General features: G+C 43.5%; 1 protein-coding gene across 1 annotated transcript in view; it reads right to left on the reverse strand.

Moving 5' to 3' along the window:
- LOC109875788 (calponin-3-like) overlaps positions 1 to 21272 on the reverse strand; it is a 30208-nt gene extending 8936 nt beyond the window's left edge. The window contains exons 1-3 of the mRNA XM_031836415.1: positions 21027 to 21272; positions 1873 to 1994; positions 806 to 872 (exon numbers count right to left, since the gene is read on the reverse strand). Of these exons, the coding sequence (XP_031692275.1) occupies positions 806 to 872; positions 1873 to 1994; positions 21027 to 21083 (246 nt within the window). The 5' untranslated portion in view covers positions 21084 to 21272. The remainder of the gene's footprint in view (positions 1 to 805; positions 873 to 1872; positions 1995 to 21026) is intronic.
- Between the last annotated feature and the right edge of the window lie 357 nt (positions 21273 to 21629).

Raw genomic sequence — 21629 nt, forward strand, 5'->3', positions numbered from 1 at the left:
GTTCAGAGCATTAGCCTACCTCGTGCCAGTTCAGAGCACTATCCTACCCCGTGCCAGTTCAGAGCATTAGCCTACCTCGTGCTAGTTCAGAGCATGAGTCTACCTCGTGCCAGTTCAGAGCATTAGCCTACCTTCTGCCAGGTCAGATCATTAGCCTACCTCGTGCCAGTTCAGAGCATTAGCCTACCTTCTGCCAGTTCGGAGCATAAGCCTACCTCGTGCCAGTTCAGAGCATTAGCCTACCTCGTGCCAGTTCAGAGCATTTAGCCTACCTCTTGCTAGTTCAGAGCATTAGCCTACCTCGTGCCAGTTCAGAGCACTAGCCTACCTCGTGCCAGTTCAGAGCATTAGCCTACCTCGTGCCAGTTCAGAGCATTAGCCTACCTCGTGCTAGTTCAGAGCATTAGCCTACCTCATGCCAGTTCAGAGCATAAGCTTACCTCGTGCCAGTTCAGAGCATTAGCCTACCTCGTGCCAGTTCAGAGCACTATCCTACCCCGTGCCAGTTCAGAGCATTAGCCTACCTCGTGCTAGTTCAGAGCATGAGTCTACATCGTGCCAGTTCAGAGCATTAGCCTACCTTCTGCCAGGTCAGATCATTAGCCTACCTCGTGCCAGTTCAGAGCATTAGCCTACCTTCTGCCAGTTCGGAGCATAAGCCTACCTCGTGCCAGTTCAGAGCATTAGCCTACCTCGTGACAGTTCAGAGCATTTAGCCTACCTCGTGCTAGTTCAGAGCATTAGCCTACCTCGTGCCAGTTCAGAGCAATAGCCTACCTCGTGCCAGTTCAGAGCATTAGCCTACCTTGTGCCAGTTCAGTTGTGAGTGGTTAATTTTCTTTATCGAGCCGGGCTGCAGTTTGTTTATCAATCTGGGGGAAAGGAGTGAAGGAGTCATGCATTAAAGTGCTCATGTTCATTAAAGTACTCATGTTCATTAAAGTACTCATGTTCATTAAAGTACTCATGTTCATTAAAGTACTCATGTTCATTAAAGTACTCATGTTCATTATTAAAGTACTCATGTTCATTATTAAAGCACTCATGTTCATTAAAGTACTCATGTTCATTATTAAAGCACTCATGTTCATTAAAGTACTCATGTTCATTATTAAAGCACTCATGTTCATTATTAAAGCACTCATGTTCATTATTAAAGTACTCATGTTCATTATTAAAGTACTCATGTTCATTATTAAAGTACTCATGTTCATTATTAAAGTACTCATGTTCATTATTAAAGCACTCATGTTCATTATTAAAGTACTCATGTTCATTATTAAAGCACTCATGTTCATTAAAGTACTCATGTTCATTATTAAAGTACTCATGTTCATTAAAGTACTCATGTTCATTATTAAAGCACTCATGTTCATTAAAGTACTCATGTTCATTATTAAAGTACTCATGTTCATTAAAGTACTCATGTTCATTAAAGCACACATGTTCAATGTAAAAATGACATCTTATAACAAACTGATAGTAGTTTTAACAAGTGAATCTTGGGGAGGACAATATGTATGTATGGACATGTGTATCAAATGTGTTTTCCACTGGAATGGGAAATAGACCAGATGCTAATCAATCTGTGGACAGTGACAGGAGTGTGATTGATTAGTCATGTAAAATCAATGTCAGTGTTTCCACCCAGCAAACATCAGCTACAGATCACAACACACACACACACACACGTCTGCCTGCAATGTCAACCCTCTGTCAGTATCAGCTCAGAAACACACACACACACACACACACACACACACACACACACACACACACACACACACACACACACACACACACACACACACACACACACGTCAATCCTCTGTCAGTATCAGCTCAGAAATACACACACACACACTAACTTACTCTCCCAGGATGATTCCGTCCTTCAGACCCTTCTGGAAGTTCTCTCCTATGGCCATCCCCGTCACTTCCTCGATCCAGAACCGAAGCTCCTCCTCCTTTTGCATGTCATATTTCCCTGCGATCTGAGAACAGTTAGCATCTTAGTAAAAGTTACTATCTTTGTAATCTTGGAACATAAAGCCATATCTCTCATGTCCTGGCCAGATACTATGTTCATGTCGGTCACATGAGACTAGTATCTTTATAACAACACCTTTCCCTTTAAAAACTGTCATCAACTGTCTCATTAAATATATCCTTGCGATAGTTGTATTTCATAATTTGACAGGGTTAAGAGATGTGAAAATGTCTCAAGCTGCTTTCAACTAAGGAACTCACATCTCACAGCAATAAACTCAGCAGAGAGGTCCACGTGTTACATAATCACCAGTTTCTCTCCATTTACACACGTGTCAGATCACAACGAACGAACGCAGGCCATGCAAACACTCACTGACCAAATCAGCTACGGGAGGGAAATATCACGCGACAGGTTTGCATGGTGTGTTTCATAATCGACTTTATATTAGAACACTGTTTTTCCCATTGGAGAAGAACCTGTACACTTCAGATGTCAGCTAGCCAGGCTGTTACGGTGCTGTTACGGTGCTGTCACGGTGCTGTCAGGGATTTGTCCCAAATGGCACTCTATTCCCCATTTAGTGCACTTCTTTTAACCAGAGGCCTATGGTCCATTTAGTGCACTTCTTTTAACCAGAGGCCTATGGTCCATTTAGTGCACTTCTTTTAACCAGAGGCCTATGGTCCATTTAGTGCACTACTTTTAACCAGAGGCCTATGGTCCATTTAGTGCACTTCTTTTAACCAGAGGCCTATGGTCCATTTAGTGCACTACTTTTAACCAGAGGCCTATGGTCCATTTAGTGCACTACTTTTAACCAGAGGCCTATGGTCCATTTAGTGCACTTCTTTTAACCAGAGGCCTATGGTCCATTTAGTGCACTACTTTTAACCATAGGCCTATGGTCCATTTAGTGCACTTCTTTTAACCAGAGGCCTATGGTCCATTTAGTGCACTACTTTTAACCAGAGGCCTATGGTCCATTTAGTGCACTACTTTTAACCAGAGGCCTATGGTCCATTTAGTGCACTTCTTTTAACCAGAGGCCTATGGTCCATTTAGTGCACTTCTTTTAACCAGAGGCCTATGGTCCATTTAGTGCACTACTTTTAACCAGAGGCCTATGGTCCATTTAGTGCACTACTTTTAACCAGAGGCCTATGGTCCATTTAGTGCACTACTTTTAACCAGAGGCCTATGGTCCATTTAGTGCACTACTTTTAACCAGAGGCCTATGGTCCATTTAGTGCACTACTTTTAACCAGAGGCCTATGGTCCATTTAGTGCACTTCTTTTAACCAGAGGCCTATGGTCCATTTAGTGCACTACTTTTAACCAGAGGCCTATGGTCCATTTAGTGCACTTCTTTTAACCAGAGGCCTATGGTCCATTTAGTGCACTACTTTTAACCAGAGGCCTATGGTCCATTTAGTGCACTACTTTTAACCAGAGGCCTATGGTCCATTTAGTGCACTACTTTTAACCAGAGGCCTATGGTCCATTTAGTGCACTTCTTTTAACCAGAGGCCTATGGTCCATTTAGTGCACTACTTTTAACCAGAGGCCTATGGTCCATTTAGTGCACTACTTTTAACCAGAGGCCTATGGTCCATTTAGTGCACTACTTTTAACCAGAGGCCTATGGTCCATTTAGTGCACTACTTTTAACCAGAGGCCTATGGTCCATTTAGTGCACTACTTTTAACCAGAGGCCTATGGTCCATTTAGTGCACTTCTTTTAACCAGAGGCCTATGGTCCATTTAGTGCACTACTTTTAACCAGAGGCCTATGGTCCATTTAGTGCACTTCTTTTAACCAGAGGCCTATGGTCCATTTAGTGCACTACTTTTAACCAGAGGCCTATGGTCCATTTAGTTGGCCGGAAGGGATGTCCTTGTCTCATCGCGCACCAGCGACTCCTGTGGCGGGCCGGGCGCAGTGCGCGCTAACCAAGGTTGCCAGGTGCACGGTGTTTCCTCCGACACATTGGTGCGGCTGGCTTCCGGGTTGGATGCACGCTGTGTTAAGAAGCAGTGCGGTTGGGTTGTGTATCGGAGGACGCGTGGCTTTCAACCTTCATCTCTCCCGAGCCCGTAAGGGAGTTGTAGCGGTGAGACAAGATAGTAGCTACTAACAATTGGATACCACGGAATTGGGGAGAAAAAAGGGTAAAAAAATAAGTTTCAAAAAAAGTAGTGCACTAAATGGACCATAGGCCTCTGCTTAAAAGTAGTGCAATATAAAAGGAATAGGATGCCATCTGTTTGTCACATGTGCTCCCTCTCCGGCCTCTAGGTCACCAGGCTGCTCGTTATGGCGCACACCTGTCACCATCGTTACGCACACTTGCGCATCATCAGACTCACCTGGACTCCATCACTTCCCTGGTTCCTTCCCCAGGCGTCATGGTTTCTGTTTCATGTCTGTGTGATGTTGGTGTTTCTTGTTTTGGATTATGTTCCATTTATTGATTAAAACACTCCCTGAACTTGCTTCCCGACTCACAGCGTTACACTGTTATATTCAGCCTTCAGCAGTGTGAGCATTGAGCTGTGAGGTAAGTCATCTGGTGGAGGGGTAGACTGGAGGTTTAAAGCTCAACCGTTGACATGTTGTTTTGCCAACCAGACATTTAGCAGACAGATTTTTTTTATTTTACCTTTATTTAACTAGGCAAGTCAGTTAAGAAAAAATTCTTATTTTCAATGACGGCCTAGGAACAGTGGGTTAACTGCCTGTTCAGGGGCAGAACGACAGATTTGTACCTTGTCAGCTCAGGGATTTGAACTTGCAACCTTGTAGGGCTCATTAAATGTGGTTAACGTAGGGCTCATTAAATGCTGTTAATGTAGGGCTCATTAAATGTTAAAGTAGGGCTCATTAAATGTGGTTAATGTAGGGCCCATTAAATGTTAAAGTAGGGCTCATTAAATGTGGTTAATGTAGGGCTCATTAAATGTTAAAGTAGGGCTCATTAAATGTGGTTAACGTAGGGCTCATTAAATGTGGTTAATGTAGGACTCATTAAATGTGGTTAATGTAGGGCTCATTAAATGTGGTTAATGTAGGGCTTATTAAATGTGGTTAATGTAGGGCTCATTAAATGTGGTTAACGTAGGGCTCATTAAATGTGGTTAACGTAGGGCTCATTAAATGTGGTTAACGTAGGGCTCATTAAATGTGGTTAACGTAGGGCTCATTAAATGTGGTTAACGTAGGGCTCATTAAATGTGGTTAACGTAGGGCTCATTAAATGTGGTTAACGTAGGGCTCATTAAATGTGGTTAACGTAGGGCTCATTAAATGTGGTTAACGTAGGGCTCATTAAATGTGGTTAACGTAGGGCTCATTAAATGTGGTTAACGTAGGGCTCATTAAATGTGGTTAACGTAGGGCTCATTAAATGTGGTTAACGTAGGGCTCATTAAATGTGGTTAACGTAGGGCTCATTAAATGTGGTTAACGTAGGGCTCATTAAATGTGGTTAACGTAGGGCTCATTAAATGTGGTTAACGTAGGGCTCATTAAATGTGGTTAACGTAGGGCTCATTAAATGTGGTTAACGTAGGGCTCATTAAATGTGGTTAACGTAGGGCTCATTAAATGTGGTTAACGTAGGGCTCATTAAATGTGGTTAACGTAGGGCTCATTAAATGTGGTTAACGTAGGGCTCATTAAATGTGGTTAACGTAGGGCTCATTAAATGTGGTTAACGTAGGGCTCATTAAATGTGGTTAATGTAGGGCTCATTAAATGTGGTTAATGTAGGGCTCATTAAATGTGGTTAACGTAGGGCTCATTAAATGTGGTTAATGTAGACCTCATTAAATGTGGTTAACGTAGGGCTCATTAAATGTGGTTAACGTAGGGCTCATTAAATGTGGTTAACGTAGGGCTCATTAAATGTGGTTAATGTAGGGCTCATTAAATGTGGTTAACGCAGGGCTCATTAAATGTTGTTAATATAGGGCTCATTAAATGGGGTTAACGTAGGGCTAATTAAATGTGGTTCATGTGGTTAATGTAGGGCTCATTAAATGGGGTTAATGTAGGGCTCATTAAATGTGGTTAACGTAGGGCTCATTAAATGTGGTTAACGTAGGGCTCATTAAATGTGGTTAACGTAGGGCTCATTAAATGTGGTTAACGTAGGGCTCATTAAATGTGGTTAATGTAGGGCTCATTAAATGTGGTTAATGTAGGGCTCATTAAATGTGGTTAATGTAGGGCTCATTAAATGTGGTTAATGTAGGGCTCATTAAATGTGGTTAATGTAGGGCTCATTAAATGTGGTTAATGTAGACCTCATTAAATGTGGTTAATGTAGACCTCATTAAATGTGGTTAACGTAGGGCTCATTAAATGTGGTTAATGTAGGGCTCATTAAATGTGGTTAATGTAGGGCTCATTAAATGTGGTTAACGCAGGGCTCATTAAATGTTGTTAATATAGGGCTCATTAAATGGGGTTAACGTAGGGCTAATTAAATGTGGTTCATGTGGTTAATGTAGGGCTCATTAAATGGGGTTAATGTAGGGCTCATTAAATGTGGTTAATGTAGGGCTCATTAAATGTTGTTAATATATGTCTCATTAGGCTCAGGTAGCACCAGGTTTGAATCTTCATGCTGATAAAAACTCTAATCAAATCATCATATTTATATGCTTTTGAATGACACTTCTGGTTTTGGTGGGAAATATGGTGTTATGTGGGATGGAACATTTGTATAATACCAGGAAGTGATGCTATTGACATCATGGTCATGGATAGTAGCCACCAGAGGAAGTGATGCTATTGACATCATGGATAGTAGCCATCAGAGGAAGTGATGCTTTTGACATCATGGATAGTAGCCATCAGAGGAAGTGATGCTTTTGACATCATGGATAGTAGCCATCAGAGGAAGTGATGCTTTTGACATCATGGTCATGGATAGTAGCCATCAGAGGAAGTGATGCTATTGACATCATTGTGATGGATAGTAGCCATCAGAGGAAGTGATACTATTGACATCATTGTGATGGATAGTAGCCATCAGAGGAAGTGATCCTATTGACATCATGGATAGAAGCCATCAGAGGAAGTGATGCGAAGCCAATTACAGCTGCATGCTCTTCTTCTTCTCCAGCTGCTTCCGCTCTTTCTCACACACTTGTGTACACACACTGAAGACGATAAGTTAAGGGCTTGAACACATCCCCACTGGCTCCCGGGAGCGTTTACCATGCTCCATCCTTAAATGACAAGCTGCCAAACACACAGCGTAGCATATACACTGACACACAATCTCATTTGTGTAAACAGATGTACAGGATCTGCTAAAAATGGTAGGCCTACATGGGGGAGAAAAAAAATATTTGTTCTGCCACTAGTGTTTCCTGTGCTGTAATGTACAGTACTTCAGTGTCAATGAGTAAGTACTGTTCAGTAAATGACCCACAGTTGGATTGAATAATGTCATGTAGATTTTCCAGGACTTTTCTACAATGTCAAACAGAGGCGTAAATTGAACCGTTCTTTATATGGTACTGTCGGATGAGCAGCTGCAGTCACCCATTAGCTCACAGTCCATTATAAACAGCTCAGAGTCCACTGTAAACAGCACTTCAACATTGGCCTACGTCCTATAAACATGGCCTTTCAACGAGCACATCACAGACACTAGTCATCCACACTGAGTCAGTCACACAGACTCCTCTTTATGATCGAGTCACAGAGGAAAGAGACATCTGACCTCCACTCTTTTTTTTACACATTGTTCCTCCACAATGAACAGCTTAAACGCAGTTTATTCCCTGTGCAGATATACTGCTAAACACAGTTTATTCCCTGTGCAGATATACTGCTAAACACAGTTTATTCCCTGTGCAGATATACTGCTAAATGTTGTTTATTCACTGTGCAGATATACTGCTAAATGTTGTTTATTCCCTGTGCAGATATACTGCTAAACACAGTTTATTCCCTGTGCAGATATACTGCCAAATGTTGTTTATTCACTGTGCAGATATACTGCTAAATGTTGTTTATTCACTGTGCAGATATACTGCTAAATGTTGTTTATTCCCTGTGAAGATATACTGCTAAATGTTGTTTATTCACTGTGCAGATATACTGCTAAATGTTGTTTATTCCCTGTGCAGATATACTGCTAAACACAGTTTATTCCCTGTGCAGATATACTGCTAAATGTTGTTTATTCACTGTGCAGATATACTGCTAAATGTTGTTTATTCCCTGTGCAGATATACTGCTAAATGTTGTTTATTCACTGTGCAGATATACTGCTAAATGTTGTTTATTCCCTGTGCAGATATACTGCTAAACACAGTTTATTCCCTGTGCAGATATACTGCTAAACACAGTTTATTCCTTGTGCAGATATACTGCTAAACACAGTTTATTCCCTGTGCAGATATACTGCTAAACACAGTTTATTCCCTGTGCATGGAGTTACCTCGTTAGCACCGAATGCCAATACTGGGCTTCAAGGGGGGTGTCATATACAGTGAGGGAAAAAAGTATTTGATCCCCTGCTAATTTTGTACGTTTTCCCACTGACACAGAAATGATCAGTCTATAATTTTAATGGAAGGTTTATTCGTTACCTGTATAAAAGACACCTGGGAGCCAGAAATCTTTCTGATTGAGAGGGGGTCAAATACTTATTTCCCTCATTAAAATGCAAATCAATTTATAACATTTCTGACATGCGTTTTTCTGGATTTTTGTTGTTGTTATTCTGTCTCTCGCTGTTCAAATAAACCTACCATTAAAATTATAGACGGATCATTTCTTTGTCAGCGGACAAACGTACAAAATCAGCAGGGGATCAAATACTTTCCCCCCTCACTTTACAGGCCAGCAATGCAAACCAAGCGTTCTACTGACCGGCTGCTAATAAAAACAGTGAGGTAAACGACAGCTTTTCAGGACCACTCTGTGACACTAAAAGCCCATAAACTTGTAGCAACCCCCCCCCCCCCCCCCCCCCCCCACACACACACACACGAAAGCCTGTCAGCTGGGATGTCAAAGCAGTCAACAGAAATACGTGCCCTCTCTGAAGCAATTGGTGAGTGTGTGTGTGTGAGTGTGTGTGTGTGTGTGTCCATTTCCCTATGATGTCAGAAATGAGGCCCTGCTCTCAACTTGATAACAGAAAAAAGGGCAAATCTTCAAATGCCCCCCCCCCCCCCCCCATCATCTCGTAAGAGGACATAAGTGGTGGAACTCGTCCCTCCTTTCTGAACAGCTTGAGAGCACACTGTCATTTACAGGAATTCATTTGAGGGTTTTTGTGCCACTGACTGATTGCAGCTCGACATCCTACCATCACCAGAATACACACTGAGCCTCCTCAGAGAGAAATCAGGGAAGATTTAGAGGAGAGATTTTCTTTTCTTCTTCAGTTCTCTCTCAGCACAGCAGTCCTTCTCTAGGAATGCTGCCAGGAACCCCTCCTCACCACCCCTCAACTCTGTAGCCCAAGCATTTCCCGATGACGCTGCAGAAAACATCTGGAAGGAGAAGGTTTTGGAGGTACAGAAGGCCTAAGAAGTGCAACACGATCAATTCAATGTAGGATAGATACACCACTGTCAAGGCAATTGCTGTTTAAATCAGTATCCAGTCCGGTGTTGTTACTCTCTTTTTTTAATTAACATATTCTAGTCAATTCATAAAGTTTCTTACAATTAAGTGACCGTTCCCATTTACACAATATCTTATATAATTGAGGTCATCTCTAACCGGGAGCTTCACCGATAGAATGAAACCAGAACATTCGTTGACCAGAATGACCCCCATTTGATTAACCATGTGTTCAAATCACACACATGACCAAGTCCTGTCCAGCTGGTTTTCATTCATATTTAACCACTATCCATTAGCTCTGAAAACATTCAGCACAATGTGAATAGATTGGATGTGATAGAAATGTGAAGTGAACTAGAAATGTTTATACACAATTGAAGTTAGAAGTTTACATACACTTAGGTTGGAGTCATTAAAACTAGTTTTTTCAACCACTCCACAAATGTCTTGTTAACTAACTATAGTTTTGGCAAGTCGGTTAGGACATCTACTTTGTGCAGGACACAAGTCATTTTTCCAACAATTGTGTACAGACAGATTATTTCACTTATAATTCACTGTATCACAATTCCAGGGGGTCAGAAGTTTACATACACTAAGTTGACTGTGCCTTTAAACAGCTTGGAAAATTCCAGAAAATGATGTCATGGCTTCAGAAGCTTCTGATAGGCTAATTGACATCATTTGAGTCAATTGGAGGTGTGCCTGTGGATGTAGTTCAAGGCCTGCCTTCAAACTCAGTGCCTCTTTGCTTGACATCATGGGAAAATCAAAACAAATCAGCCAAGACCTCAGAAAAAAGATTGCAGACCTCCACAAGTCTGGTTCATCCTTGGGAGCAATTTCCAAACGCCTGAAGGTACCACGTTCATATGTACAAACAACAGTACGCAAGTATAAACACCATGGGACCATGCAGCCGTCATACCGCTCAGGAAGGAGACGCGTTCTGTCTCCTAGAGATGAACGTACTTTGATGCGAAAATTGCAAATAAATCCCAGAACAACAGCAAAGGACCTTGGGAAGATGCTGGAGGAAACAGGTACAAAAGTGTCTATATCCACAGTAAAACAAGTCCTATATCGACATAACCTGAAAGGCCGCTCAGCAAGGAAAAAGTCACCGCTCCAAAACCGCCATAGAAAAGACAGACTACGGTTTGCAACTGCTAATGGGGACAAATACCGTACTTTTTGGAGAAATGTCCTCTGGTCTGATGAAACAAAAATAGAACTGTTTTGACCATAAAGACCATCGTTATGTTTGGAGGAAAAAGGGGGAGGCTTGCACCATCCCAACAGTGAAGCAAGGGGTGGCAGCATCATGTTGTGGGGGTGCTTTGCTGCAGGAGGCATTTCACAAAATAGATGGAGAGACAGGATTGTGTCGAGCCACAGATCTGAGGAAGGGTACCCCAAAACAATGCAGCAGTATTCAAGGTTCCCAAAAACACAGTGTCCTCCATCATTCTTAAATAGAAGTTTGGAACCACCAAGACTCATCCTAGAGCTGACTGCCCGGCCAAACTGAACAATCGGGGGAGAAGGGCCTTGGTCAGGGAGGTGACCAAGAACCCGATTGTCCCTCTGGCAGAGTTCTAGAGTTCCTCTGTGGAGATGGGAGAACCTTCCAGAAGGACAACCATCTCTGCAGCACTCCACCGATCAGGCCTTTATGGTAGAGTGGCCAGACGGAAGCCACTCCTCAGGAATAGGCACATGACAGCCCATTTGGAGTTTCCCAAAAGGCACTTAAAGACTCTCAGACCATGAGAAACAAGATTCTCTGGCCTGATGGAACCAAGACTGAACTCTTTGGCCTGAATGCCAAGCGTCACCTCTGGAAGAAACCTGGCACCATCACTATGGTGAAGCAAGGTGGTGGCAGCATCATGCTGTGGGGATGTCTTTCAGTGGCAGGGACTGGTAGACTAGTCAGGATTGAGGCAAAGATGAAAGGAACAAAGTACAGAGTGATCCTTGATGAAAACCTGCTCCAGAGAAAAGGTTCACCTTCCAACAGGACAATGACCCTAAGCACACAGCTAAGACAACGCAGGGGTGGCTTTGGGACAAGTCTCTGAATGTCCAGAGCCTGGACTTGAACCCAATCAAACATCTCTGGAGAGACCTGAAAATATCTGTGCAGCAACGCTCCCCATCCAACCAATCAGAGCTTGAGAGGATCTGCAGAGAAGATCGGGAGAAACTCCCCAAATACAGGTGTGTCAAGCTTGTCAACCCATACCCAAGAAGACTCGAGGCTGCCAAAGGTGCTTCAACAAAGCACTAAGTAAAGGGTCTGAATACTTATGTAAATGTAATATTTACATTTTTGTTTATTATTATAAATGAGTAAACATTTCTAAAAACCTGTTTTACTTTATCATTATGGGGTATTGTGTGTAGATAAGGATTTTTTTTTTAAATCCATTTTTTTGAAAAATGTTGTAATGTAACAAAATGTGGAAAACGTCAAGGGGTCTGAATACTTTTCTAAAGCAATGTAGCTGAAATGAATCTCGCATTTAGGCACACAAGGCCAAATCTACTGCATAATCAAGTTTTTCATACCAAAAAGTAGAGCTGGGACGATACCAGTATCGTAGTAAAAGTTCAATTAAAAAAAAGTTAAAAGGTTCAATAAAACTAAAAAGGAAACGAAAACACGAAGAGGATTTAACTTCTTTAGGAAAAACAGCCTTAATGTTGGAAAACAAACAACATTTATCATCCTGAGTCAACACACATTTTTCACAAGCTATATAAGCACAGCAGGTTTTTAAAAAGGACCAATGTGTTTGGTCTGCTTTGTGCTTACATTTGTTTTTGCCATTTAAAAAACATATATATTGCAATACTGGTATGTTCCCTGCCCTAACAAAAAAGCCCACCAGAGTCAATCATATTCCATCGAGTCTTTAACTTGGTGTAACGGACAAACACATACGTGCACAAGATAACAGTATCCTTCCCAAAGACTCATCCAACTTGAACAAGTCAAGTTTGGTGAAAACCCCACTATTTATCTTGCTGGACAGGAATCTGAAATTTTTAAAAAGCTGAACAATGGTTCAGGAAAAGGGCTCACTTCCCATTCACCCCAAAACAGCATCACTGGGCTTGATAAGACAACACAAGGAATCAGAATCTCACTGTGAAAGGGAGATCCAGCCTGAACCAAATGCATGGAGGGAAATAGAATGGGAACACCCCAACTCAGCTCTCTCTCCACCTCTCTCCACCTGTGCAGAGCACATGCTCAGATAGGGCTCGACCTGTGGGGATTCGATCTTGCAACCCCTACGGTTATAAGTCCAACGCGCTAACCACTAGGCTACCTACCTCCTAGTAGTTAGATAATAACCAACGAGTAGCAGCAGTGTAAAAACAAAGGTGGCGGGGTCATTGTACATAGTTCATATGGCCATTTGATTAATTGTTCAGCAGTCTTATGGCTTGGGGGTAGAAGCTGTTAAGGAGTCTTTTGGAACTAGACTTGGTGCTCCGGTACCGCTTGCCGTGCGGTAGCAGAGAGAACAGCCTATGACTTGGGTGACTGGAGTCTTTGACTATTTTTTGGGCCTTCCTCTGACACTGCCTAGTATATGGGTCCTGGATGGCAGGAAGCTTGGTCCCAGTAATGGACTGGGCACTAAGTGATCCTTGGTATGACCTTCTTAAAACAATCCCATATAGCTAGACAGAGCTTAGCTTCTTATGGGATAAAAACAGTTCTGGAGGAATAAGGTTTGCGCAGTAGGTCTAATACATTACCACAGTATATTGGCTATACTGGCCTGCCAATATTGTTCTTCTCAGACCAGATTGTATTTCAAAACTCAAGCTTTGATACCAGAATAGATCAGTTGGTGTAGCAGTTGCGAGGCACAGTGGAACATTTAAATCATTTGCTTTTTTATTTTACTGGATGGTACCTGCATCTGATGGGCATGATGGCTTCAGGAGAACGGTGAACTCAGGTGTGGGGGGGGGGGGGGAACGAGGTCAAATCACGACGTCAGTGATCTTCAGGTCGAAAAGTCAGAGCTCTAGAAAGATGCCAGAGTTTACGACTTTGAATTCCGAGTTGGATGACCATTGAAAAATTATTTTTCCCTGTCGAATTTCGTTTTTCTTCAGAGTTCCCAGTTGTATTGAACGCACTGAAGTCAGAAGTCTGAGATTTCCGAGTTTCCAATTGTTTTGAATACGGCATTGGTCTCAATGGAGGGAGGGGGCAGCACAGGGTCTGCCTCTCACTGTCCCTGCTCTCCCCTCCGGTGAGACTGACTAGAGAGGGGACACTCGAATCGAATCACATCTGCCTCTCACGGTCCCTGCTCTCCCCTCCGGTGAGACGGACTAGAGAGGGGACACTCAAATCGAATCACATCTGCCTCTCACGGTCCCTGCTCTCCCCTCCGGTGAGACGGACTAGAGAGGGGACACTCGAATCGAATCACATCTGCCTCTCACGGTCCCTGCTCTCCCCTCCGGTGAGACGGACTAGAGAGGGGACACTCGAATCGAATCACAAACACATCTGCCTCTCACGGTCCCTGCTCTCCCCTCCGGTGAGACGGACTAGAGAGGGGACACTCGAATCGAATCACAAACACATCTGCCTCTCACGGTCCCTGCTCTCTCCTCCGGTGAGACGGACTAGAGAGGGGACACTCGAATCACAAACACATCTGCCTCTCACGGTCCCTGCTCTCCCCTCCGGTGAGACGGACTAGAGAGGGGACACTCGAATCGAATCACAAACACATCTGCCTCTCACGGTCCCTGCTCTCCCCTCCGGTGAGACGGACTAGAGAGGGGACACTCGAATCGAATCACAAACACATCTGCCTCTCACGGTCCCTGCTCTCTCCTCCGGTGAGACGGACTAGAGAGGGGACACTCGAATCACAAACACATCTGCCTCTCACGGTCCCTGCTCTCCCCTCCGGTGAGACGGACTAGAGAGGGGACACTCGAATCACAAACACATCTGCCTCTCACGGTCCCTGCTCTCCCCTCCGGTGAGACGGACTAGAGAGGGGACACTCGAATCACAAACACATCTGCCTCTCACGGTCCCTGCTCTCCCCTCCGGTGAGACTGACTAGAGAGGGGACACTCGAATCACAAACACATCTGCCTCATGCACAAATTCATGGTTGTTCCTACGAACAGAGAACGTGAGAAACTCCTCAATATTAAAATAGACACGACGAGCTGCTAATAATAATCAAAACGCAGGGCGATAGAGTCGATAGACTTGGCTACTCATTCATTGCAGCTGCATTGCGAGAGGAAGGAGGGAGAAGCACATTTTCTCATTTTCTAATAGAGTTGAATGAAACCGGTGAATAAAAACTTGAACTCATAAAAACCAGCAGCTCTTTGCTGTATTGTCTCTCTCTCGCTCTCTGATCGGGGTTTGATAAAAGTTATAAAATCTCACGTAGGCTCGTATCAAACTTGGCAGTGACCAGGCTCTTGGAAGCAAGCTATAGGCACAGTGACCGGAGCCATCTGATTGGCCGGTGTAGCAGGCACACAGGATTTATCCACAGACCTCTTGGTCCACTGGGTAGGTGGAATTTGTCTTTTCAGGCTAAATTAAAATAGTTCAAAACAGGAACACTTTGCCTACCCAGTGAACAGGGTTTCTGTATCAAGTACACCTACCGCCAACAGCTCAGCACAAAAACAAAACAGGAACACTTTGCCTACCCAGTGAACAGGGTTTCTGTATCAAGTACACCTACCGCCAACAGCTCAGCACAAAAACAAAACAGGAACACTTTGCCTACCCAGTGAACAGGGTTTCTGTATCAAGTACACCTACCGCCAACAGCTCAGCACAAAAACAAAACAAAATATAGCGCATGCAATTAGAGTTGGCTTTTCTACAGAAATGTTTGCTGATCGACTCGGAATGCCTTGAAGACCGGTTGGTGTCCACTGGTAACCAAACTCCTTCTGGCCTCAATAACAACTCTCTCTTTCACGTTGAAAGCACCAGATTAGGGGAAAGCTTTACCCTTAACAAGAGCAGTGACCTCAAGAACTGGATAAATAATTCATCTTGAAGTTCCCTCCAACTGCTGTAGAAAATATGTAACAGTGTGTTCCAAAGGTTCCAAAGGTTCCAAAGGGAATTCCTGTTCTATTTTAAAACACTTGAGAAAAGTAAGATCAAGGAAACACCAGTCAGACATTTGGTCCACACTTCAACCCCCCGGAGAGTGGTGGTGACCCGCTGGACAGCACTTCAGTGTGTTTGATGACTAATGATTGACATGATGATTTGAAGGACTAGATGAAGAAAATGTCAGAAAGAAAGAAAAGGGACAGTAACTCTGAACACAATGACAGTTACAAAAATGCAGCTATTTTCTATAAGCTGTTTCTTCTTAATTCAAGTGTGTCCATGTTTAACTAGGCAAGTCAGTTAAGAACAAATCCTTATTCACAATGACGGCCTAACCCCGTCCAAACCTGGACTACGCTGGGCCAATTGTGCACCACCCTATGGGACTCCCAATCACATCCGGATGTGACACAGCCTGCATTCGAACCAGGGACTATAGTAATGCCTCTATGTACTGAGATGCAGTGCCTTAGACCGCTGCGTGTGTGTGTGTGTGTGTGGTTGATTGACAGATGCTGGTCATACTAACACGTATGTACATTAGAAAACCAAGATGCTTTTCATTTCCAGCCGTCAGAATCCAGTGTATATTAACACAAGCAGCTCTCAACTAAAGCCGGTGTTGGCAGCCACCCTGGAATATACCGGAAAGCACACGATATTTCCATTTAAAATGTTTTCCCGGCTGGGCCAGCCCGGCGTTGGTTGAACTACTCTCGCTCATCTGATTTCAGTCGAGGTTTAGAAGATTACCTCACCCAAAAGCTTGTCATACCGCCGCAAACATAAACAGGGGCCACTAAGTAGTTAATAAAAGGGCCAATAGACGTTTTTTAAAAATCTTTTTATCTCAATATCAAATCATTCTGGGTAAAAATGAAATACCTTACTGTGATTATTTTTGGCCATTTTAATTGAAAACAAACTTATTTTTTCTTAGCAAAGAGTCATTTCTCAAGCAAGAACTTTGCTAGGACTGGTCTGAGTGGGAAACTGAAAACGAGCTGTTATTGGCAGAGGTTTGGAACACTCTTTCTTATTGGCCTATTAACTCATTTACCGGCTGGTGACGTCACCAGGCAGGACAAAAGAGGCAGAGATTTCAGACAGTCTTTTCAAATAGCTCTTACACTAAAAGGTCATTATAATCATTTTCACAGTATTATTCCAACCTCAGTGTGTAAATGAATATTAAACACACAGGACATATTTGTCTGCACTGCAATGGTCTGGTCTCATTAAGGCAGGACAAACAGAGAGAGAGACAGAGAGAGAGACAGAGAGAGAGACAGAGAGAGACAGGAGAGAGAGAGAGACAGAGAGAGACAGAGAGAGACAGAGAGAGACAGAGAGAGACAGGAGAGAGAGAGAGAGAGAGACAGAGAGAGAGAGACAGAGAGAGAGAGACAGAGAGAGACAGGAGAGAGAGACAGAGACAGAGAGACAGAAAGAGAGAGAGACAGAGAGAGACAGAGACAGAGAGAGAGAGGGAGAGAGAGAGAGAGAGAGAGAGACAGAGAGAGAGAGACAGAGAGAGAGAGAGACAGAGAGAGACAGAGAGAGAGAGAGACAGAGAGAGACAGAGAGAGACAGAGACAGAGAGAGAGACAGAGAGAGACAGAGAGAGACAGAGAGAGACAGAGAGAGACAGAGAGAGAGACAGAGACAGAGACAGAGAGAGAGAGGGAGAGGGAGAGAGAGACAGAGACAGAGACAGAGAGAGAATCTATATGATAGATCAGACTTGTAGCTCAGTGAATTAGAGCTCTTTCGGATTGTGTTGTTTGTTGCCGGTAACCTTGGTTTCCAGGTTCTCATGTTCAGGAAGTGTGTCAATGTGAGACTCTGGGGATGCCGGAGATGGATCACTGAGGCATTCTAAGCCTCAATGTGACCTCAGCACAGGTTATTGTTACAACAGATTCATTAATAGCATGCTGGTTCCTCCAGCTTCTGTTCTGTATTCAGTCAGAGCTTGAGACATTGACATCTGCTGACGTTTGACAAACTACTGACTCAGTGTGTCAAAAGTCGACATCGAAATATGTCACTTAAAAGCTACTCCAACAACACTTGATAGGTTTCTGTCGATGATCAGCTTTCTGCTAACTGACAACCCACTTCCAGTATCCCAGATTCCACTGTGTTGTTCACAAGTCAGTGTCCTGGTCAATAAACTCCTTCAGCTTTGTTGAAAAGTGCCCATTGTCTTCTCTCTTTTAACCTATTCTCATCATTGGCCAACAGTAAGTAGACCATGACAGTCTGCTGATCTTTTATCTGGAGAGAAGGCTTGGTTTGCTTGCTGTTGGCACCAATGCTATCAAAGCAAACAGAGAGTGGGCAGACATAAACTGTAAACATGAGACAGTTTCACATAGCCGACTAACACGTTAAACATGGGCCTATCTCCCCCGGCCTTGACTGCCTGTTTTCCATGGGTAGGCTGACCGATGACGTCATGATTCCGTCATTTCCTACAGAGAGAGAGACGACTCTTGGTAGCCTAGGATACCAATGTTCTATGAACCAAACATTCCTCTAATGATTTCCTAGTACGCTGATCGTTTCTCCTGAGCACAGCTTGACAGTATGCAGCCAGCCAAATTATACAATCCACATGATTTCCAGCTGTTCAATAAGTCATTTCAACTAATTACATACCCATTGAGTATAACTAGGTTTACTTTAACTGTCTAGTCTTGAATGTAAGACAGAATATAGGGTTGTTTAATAACCTCAATATTTCGTTTTTGTTGTTGTTGTAAAATGGTGTATAAAAACGACCATTGTGATCTCTCATGGACTGACTGTAAAGTGCCTGCATCCATAACTCCATCTACGCAACTTGAACGTGGTTACATTTCTCTCACTTCTATGGGCTGTCATTGAAACACATTCAGGAGTGTGGCTTTAATAAACAATAATATGTTTTTTGTTAAATTGACATGAATGAACCTATTCCAACATCTGACTGACAGCTGTACAGTTAATTGTTTCGGGTAATGCAAGTTCTTAATTTGTTCTACTAACAACACATGTGTAAATTAAATCTGTTGTATTTAAATTAAATATGCTGTATTTATTATTATTTGTTAATTATTATAATTTTGTATGTTATCTGTGATCGTTTAGTTTGTCTTGTTTAGTTTCTTAATCATTGTACCTAAACTGTATGTGTAAACATGTATACGCAGGGCACAGCTGTAAAAGAGACCTTGGTCTGGGCCCAGCTGTAAAGGAGACCTTGGTGAGGGCCCAGCTGTAAAGGAGACCTTGGTCAGGGCCCAGCTGTAAAGGAGACCTTGGTCAGGGCCCAGCTGTAAAAGAGACCTTGGTCAGGGCCCAGCTGTAAAGGAGACCTTGGTCAGGGCCCAGCTGTAAAGGAGACCTTGGTCAGGGCCCAGCTGTAAAGGAGACCTTGGTCAGGGCCCAGCTGTAAAAGAGACCTTGGTCAGGGCCCAGCTGTAAAAGAGACCTTGGTCTGGGCCCAGCTGTAAAAGAGACCTTGGTCAGGGCCCAGCTGTAAAAGAGACCTTGGTCAGGGCCCAGCTGTAAAAGAGACCTTGGTCAGGGCCCAGCTGTAAAAGAGACCTTGGTCAGGGCCCAGCTGTAAAAGAGACCTTGGTCTGGGCCCAGCTGTAAAGGAGACCTTGGTCTGGGCCCAGCTGTAAAAGAGACCTTGGTCTGGGCCCAGCTGTAAAAGAGACCTTGGTCAGGGCCCAGCTGTAAAAGAGACCTTGGTCAGGGCCCAGCTGTAAAAGAGACCTTGGTCAGGGCCCAGCTGTAAAAGAGACCTTGGTCAGGGCCCAGCTGTAAAAGAGACCTTGGTCAGGGCCCAGCTGTAAAAGAGACCTTGGTCTGGGCCCAGCTGTAAAAGAGACCTTGGCCAGGGCCCAGCTGTAAAAGAGACCTTGGCCAGGGCCCAGCTGTAAAAGAGACCTTGGTCTGGGCCCAGCTGTAAAAGAGACCTTGGCCAGGGCCCAGCTGTAAAAGAGACCTTGGCCAGGGCCCAGCTGTAAAAGAGACCTTGGCCAGGGCCCAGCTGTAAAAGAGACCTTGGTCTCAGTCTGTGTTCCTCACTGATTTAAAGGTATGATAATATACAGTGTTACAATGGAAAGTTATATCTGGAGTATTCCTCCTGTCTTATCCGGTGTCCTGCGTGAATTTAAGTATGCTCTCTCTCTCTCTCTCGGAGGACCTGAGCCCTAGGACCATGCCTCAGGACTGCCTGGCCTGATGACTCCTTGCTGTCCCCAGTCCACCTGGCCGTGCTGCTGCTCCAGTTTCAACTGTTCTGCCTGCGGCTATGGAACCCTGACCTGTTCACCGGACATGCTACCTTGTCCCAGACCTGCTGTTTTCAACTCTCTAGAGACAGCAGGAGTGGTAGAGATACTCTGAATGATCAGCTATGAAAAGCCAACTGACATTTACTCCTGAGGTGCTGACCTGTTGCACCCTAGACAACCTCTGTGATTATTATTATTTGACCCTGCTGGTCATCTATGAACATTTGAACATCTTGGCCATGTTCTGTTATAATCTCCACCCGGCACAGCCAGAAGATGACTGGCCTCCCCTCATAGCCTGGTTCCTCTCTAGGTTTCTTCCTAGGTTCTGGCCTTTCTAGGGAGTTTTTCCTAGCCACCGTGCTTCTACATCTGCATTGCTTGGTGTTTGGGGTTTTAGGCTGGGTTTCTGTACAGCACTTTGAGATATCAGCTGATAAATAAATTTGATTGAAAGTCATAATCACTCCCCATTGGTTGCCCAATTGAAATGTGGGGGCATAGCCTCTCCATCGCCCCCCTACGTTACTGACTCCTTAATGTCTCTTTGCTACGAACAATGAATTGACTTAGCTTCCATTAATGCCACTTCCAGTGATTGGTTTAATTGAAATATTTCGTACATTTAGGCCTGCCTATCTTAATTGATGTGAGAGAAACTCCTGGCAAACTATTTTCTACTTTTAGTCTCGGTTTCAGTGTAGCCTATCAACCACAATTGTGCATCAGAATCGAATAAACCCCCGTCTCGGAACAAATACTCATATTTTCAACTCTGCCAGTAGACTTATCCAGCCGAATAAACTCAATTCCACGATGTACGACGGCGCTTTCATTTGGCAGAGTTGAGTTGAAACCGTTACCTGTATCCTGTAGCACGCAGCAGCAGACCGGGTTGGTTCAGCTGGTTAGTTCAAAAACGTCAATAATAAACCATGTGGTTATTAATACCCCAAAACTAATTATTTACTACTGGTCGGGTTCCTTACTCACTTTGCTTTTCACCTCTGCGGATAATCCGTAGGCTGGTCCCTTATTGAATGAAGTCATCTTTGTTCGAGATTTAAAAGTCAATATTCCTTGCTACAATGTAGCTGAAACGATTTCGTTCGGTTACTTTGTAACACTCAATGAACAGCGTACTTCTGGGTCCCGTTCAGTCAGTCCAAAAGAGGAGTTCAAATCCGTGCAGATGTGGTGGCGTGTGAGTACCGCAGTGTCCCCGAAACGTCTCCACTTCAAAACCAACTTTTTATTTGTTGAAAAAATGTCGCAAGACTATTGACGGAACACTTCAGAGCCAATCAAATGAGCTGAATATACATGCCCTCTGATCATTGTTGGAGGCTGCTACTACTGCGCATTTATATAGAAGTGATTTATGCTCCTCATTTCAACAAGAACAATCCTACATGTTATCTATTATTACTGAGCATTTGGTTTGACATGATGTTGTGGCTACACAGTTCAGTTATTCAGAATTGGAAAAAGGACAGCAATCGAAGCACAATAGCCTATATGTTATACATGTACAGTATATGTAAGTTATGCATGTATTTATGTTCCTAGGCCGTCATTGTAAATACGAATTTGTTT

This window comes from Oncorhynchus kisutch, linkage group LG11, assembly GCF_002021735.2.
Source record: "Oncorhynchus kisutch isolate 150728-3 linkage group LG11, Okis_V2, whole genome shotgun sequence".
Taxonomy (NCBI): domain Eukaryota; kingdom Metazoa; phylum Chordata; class Actinopteri; order Salmoniformes; family Salmonidae; genus Oncorhynchus; species Oncorhynchus kisutch.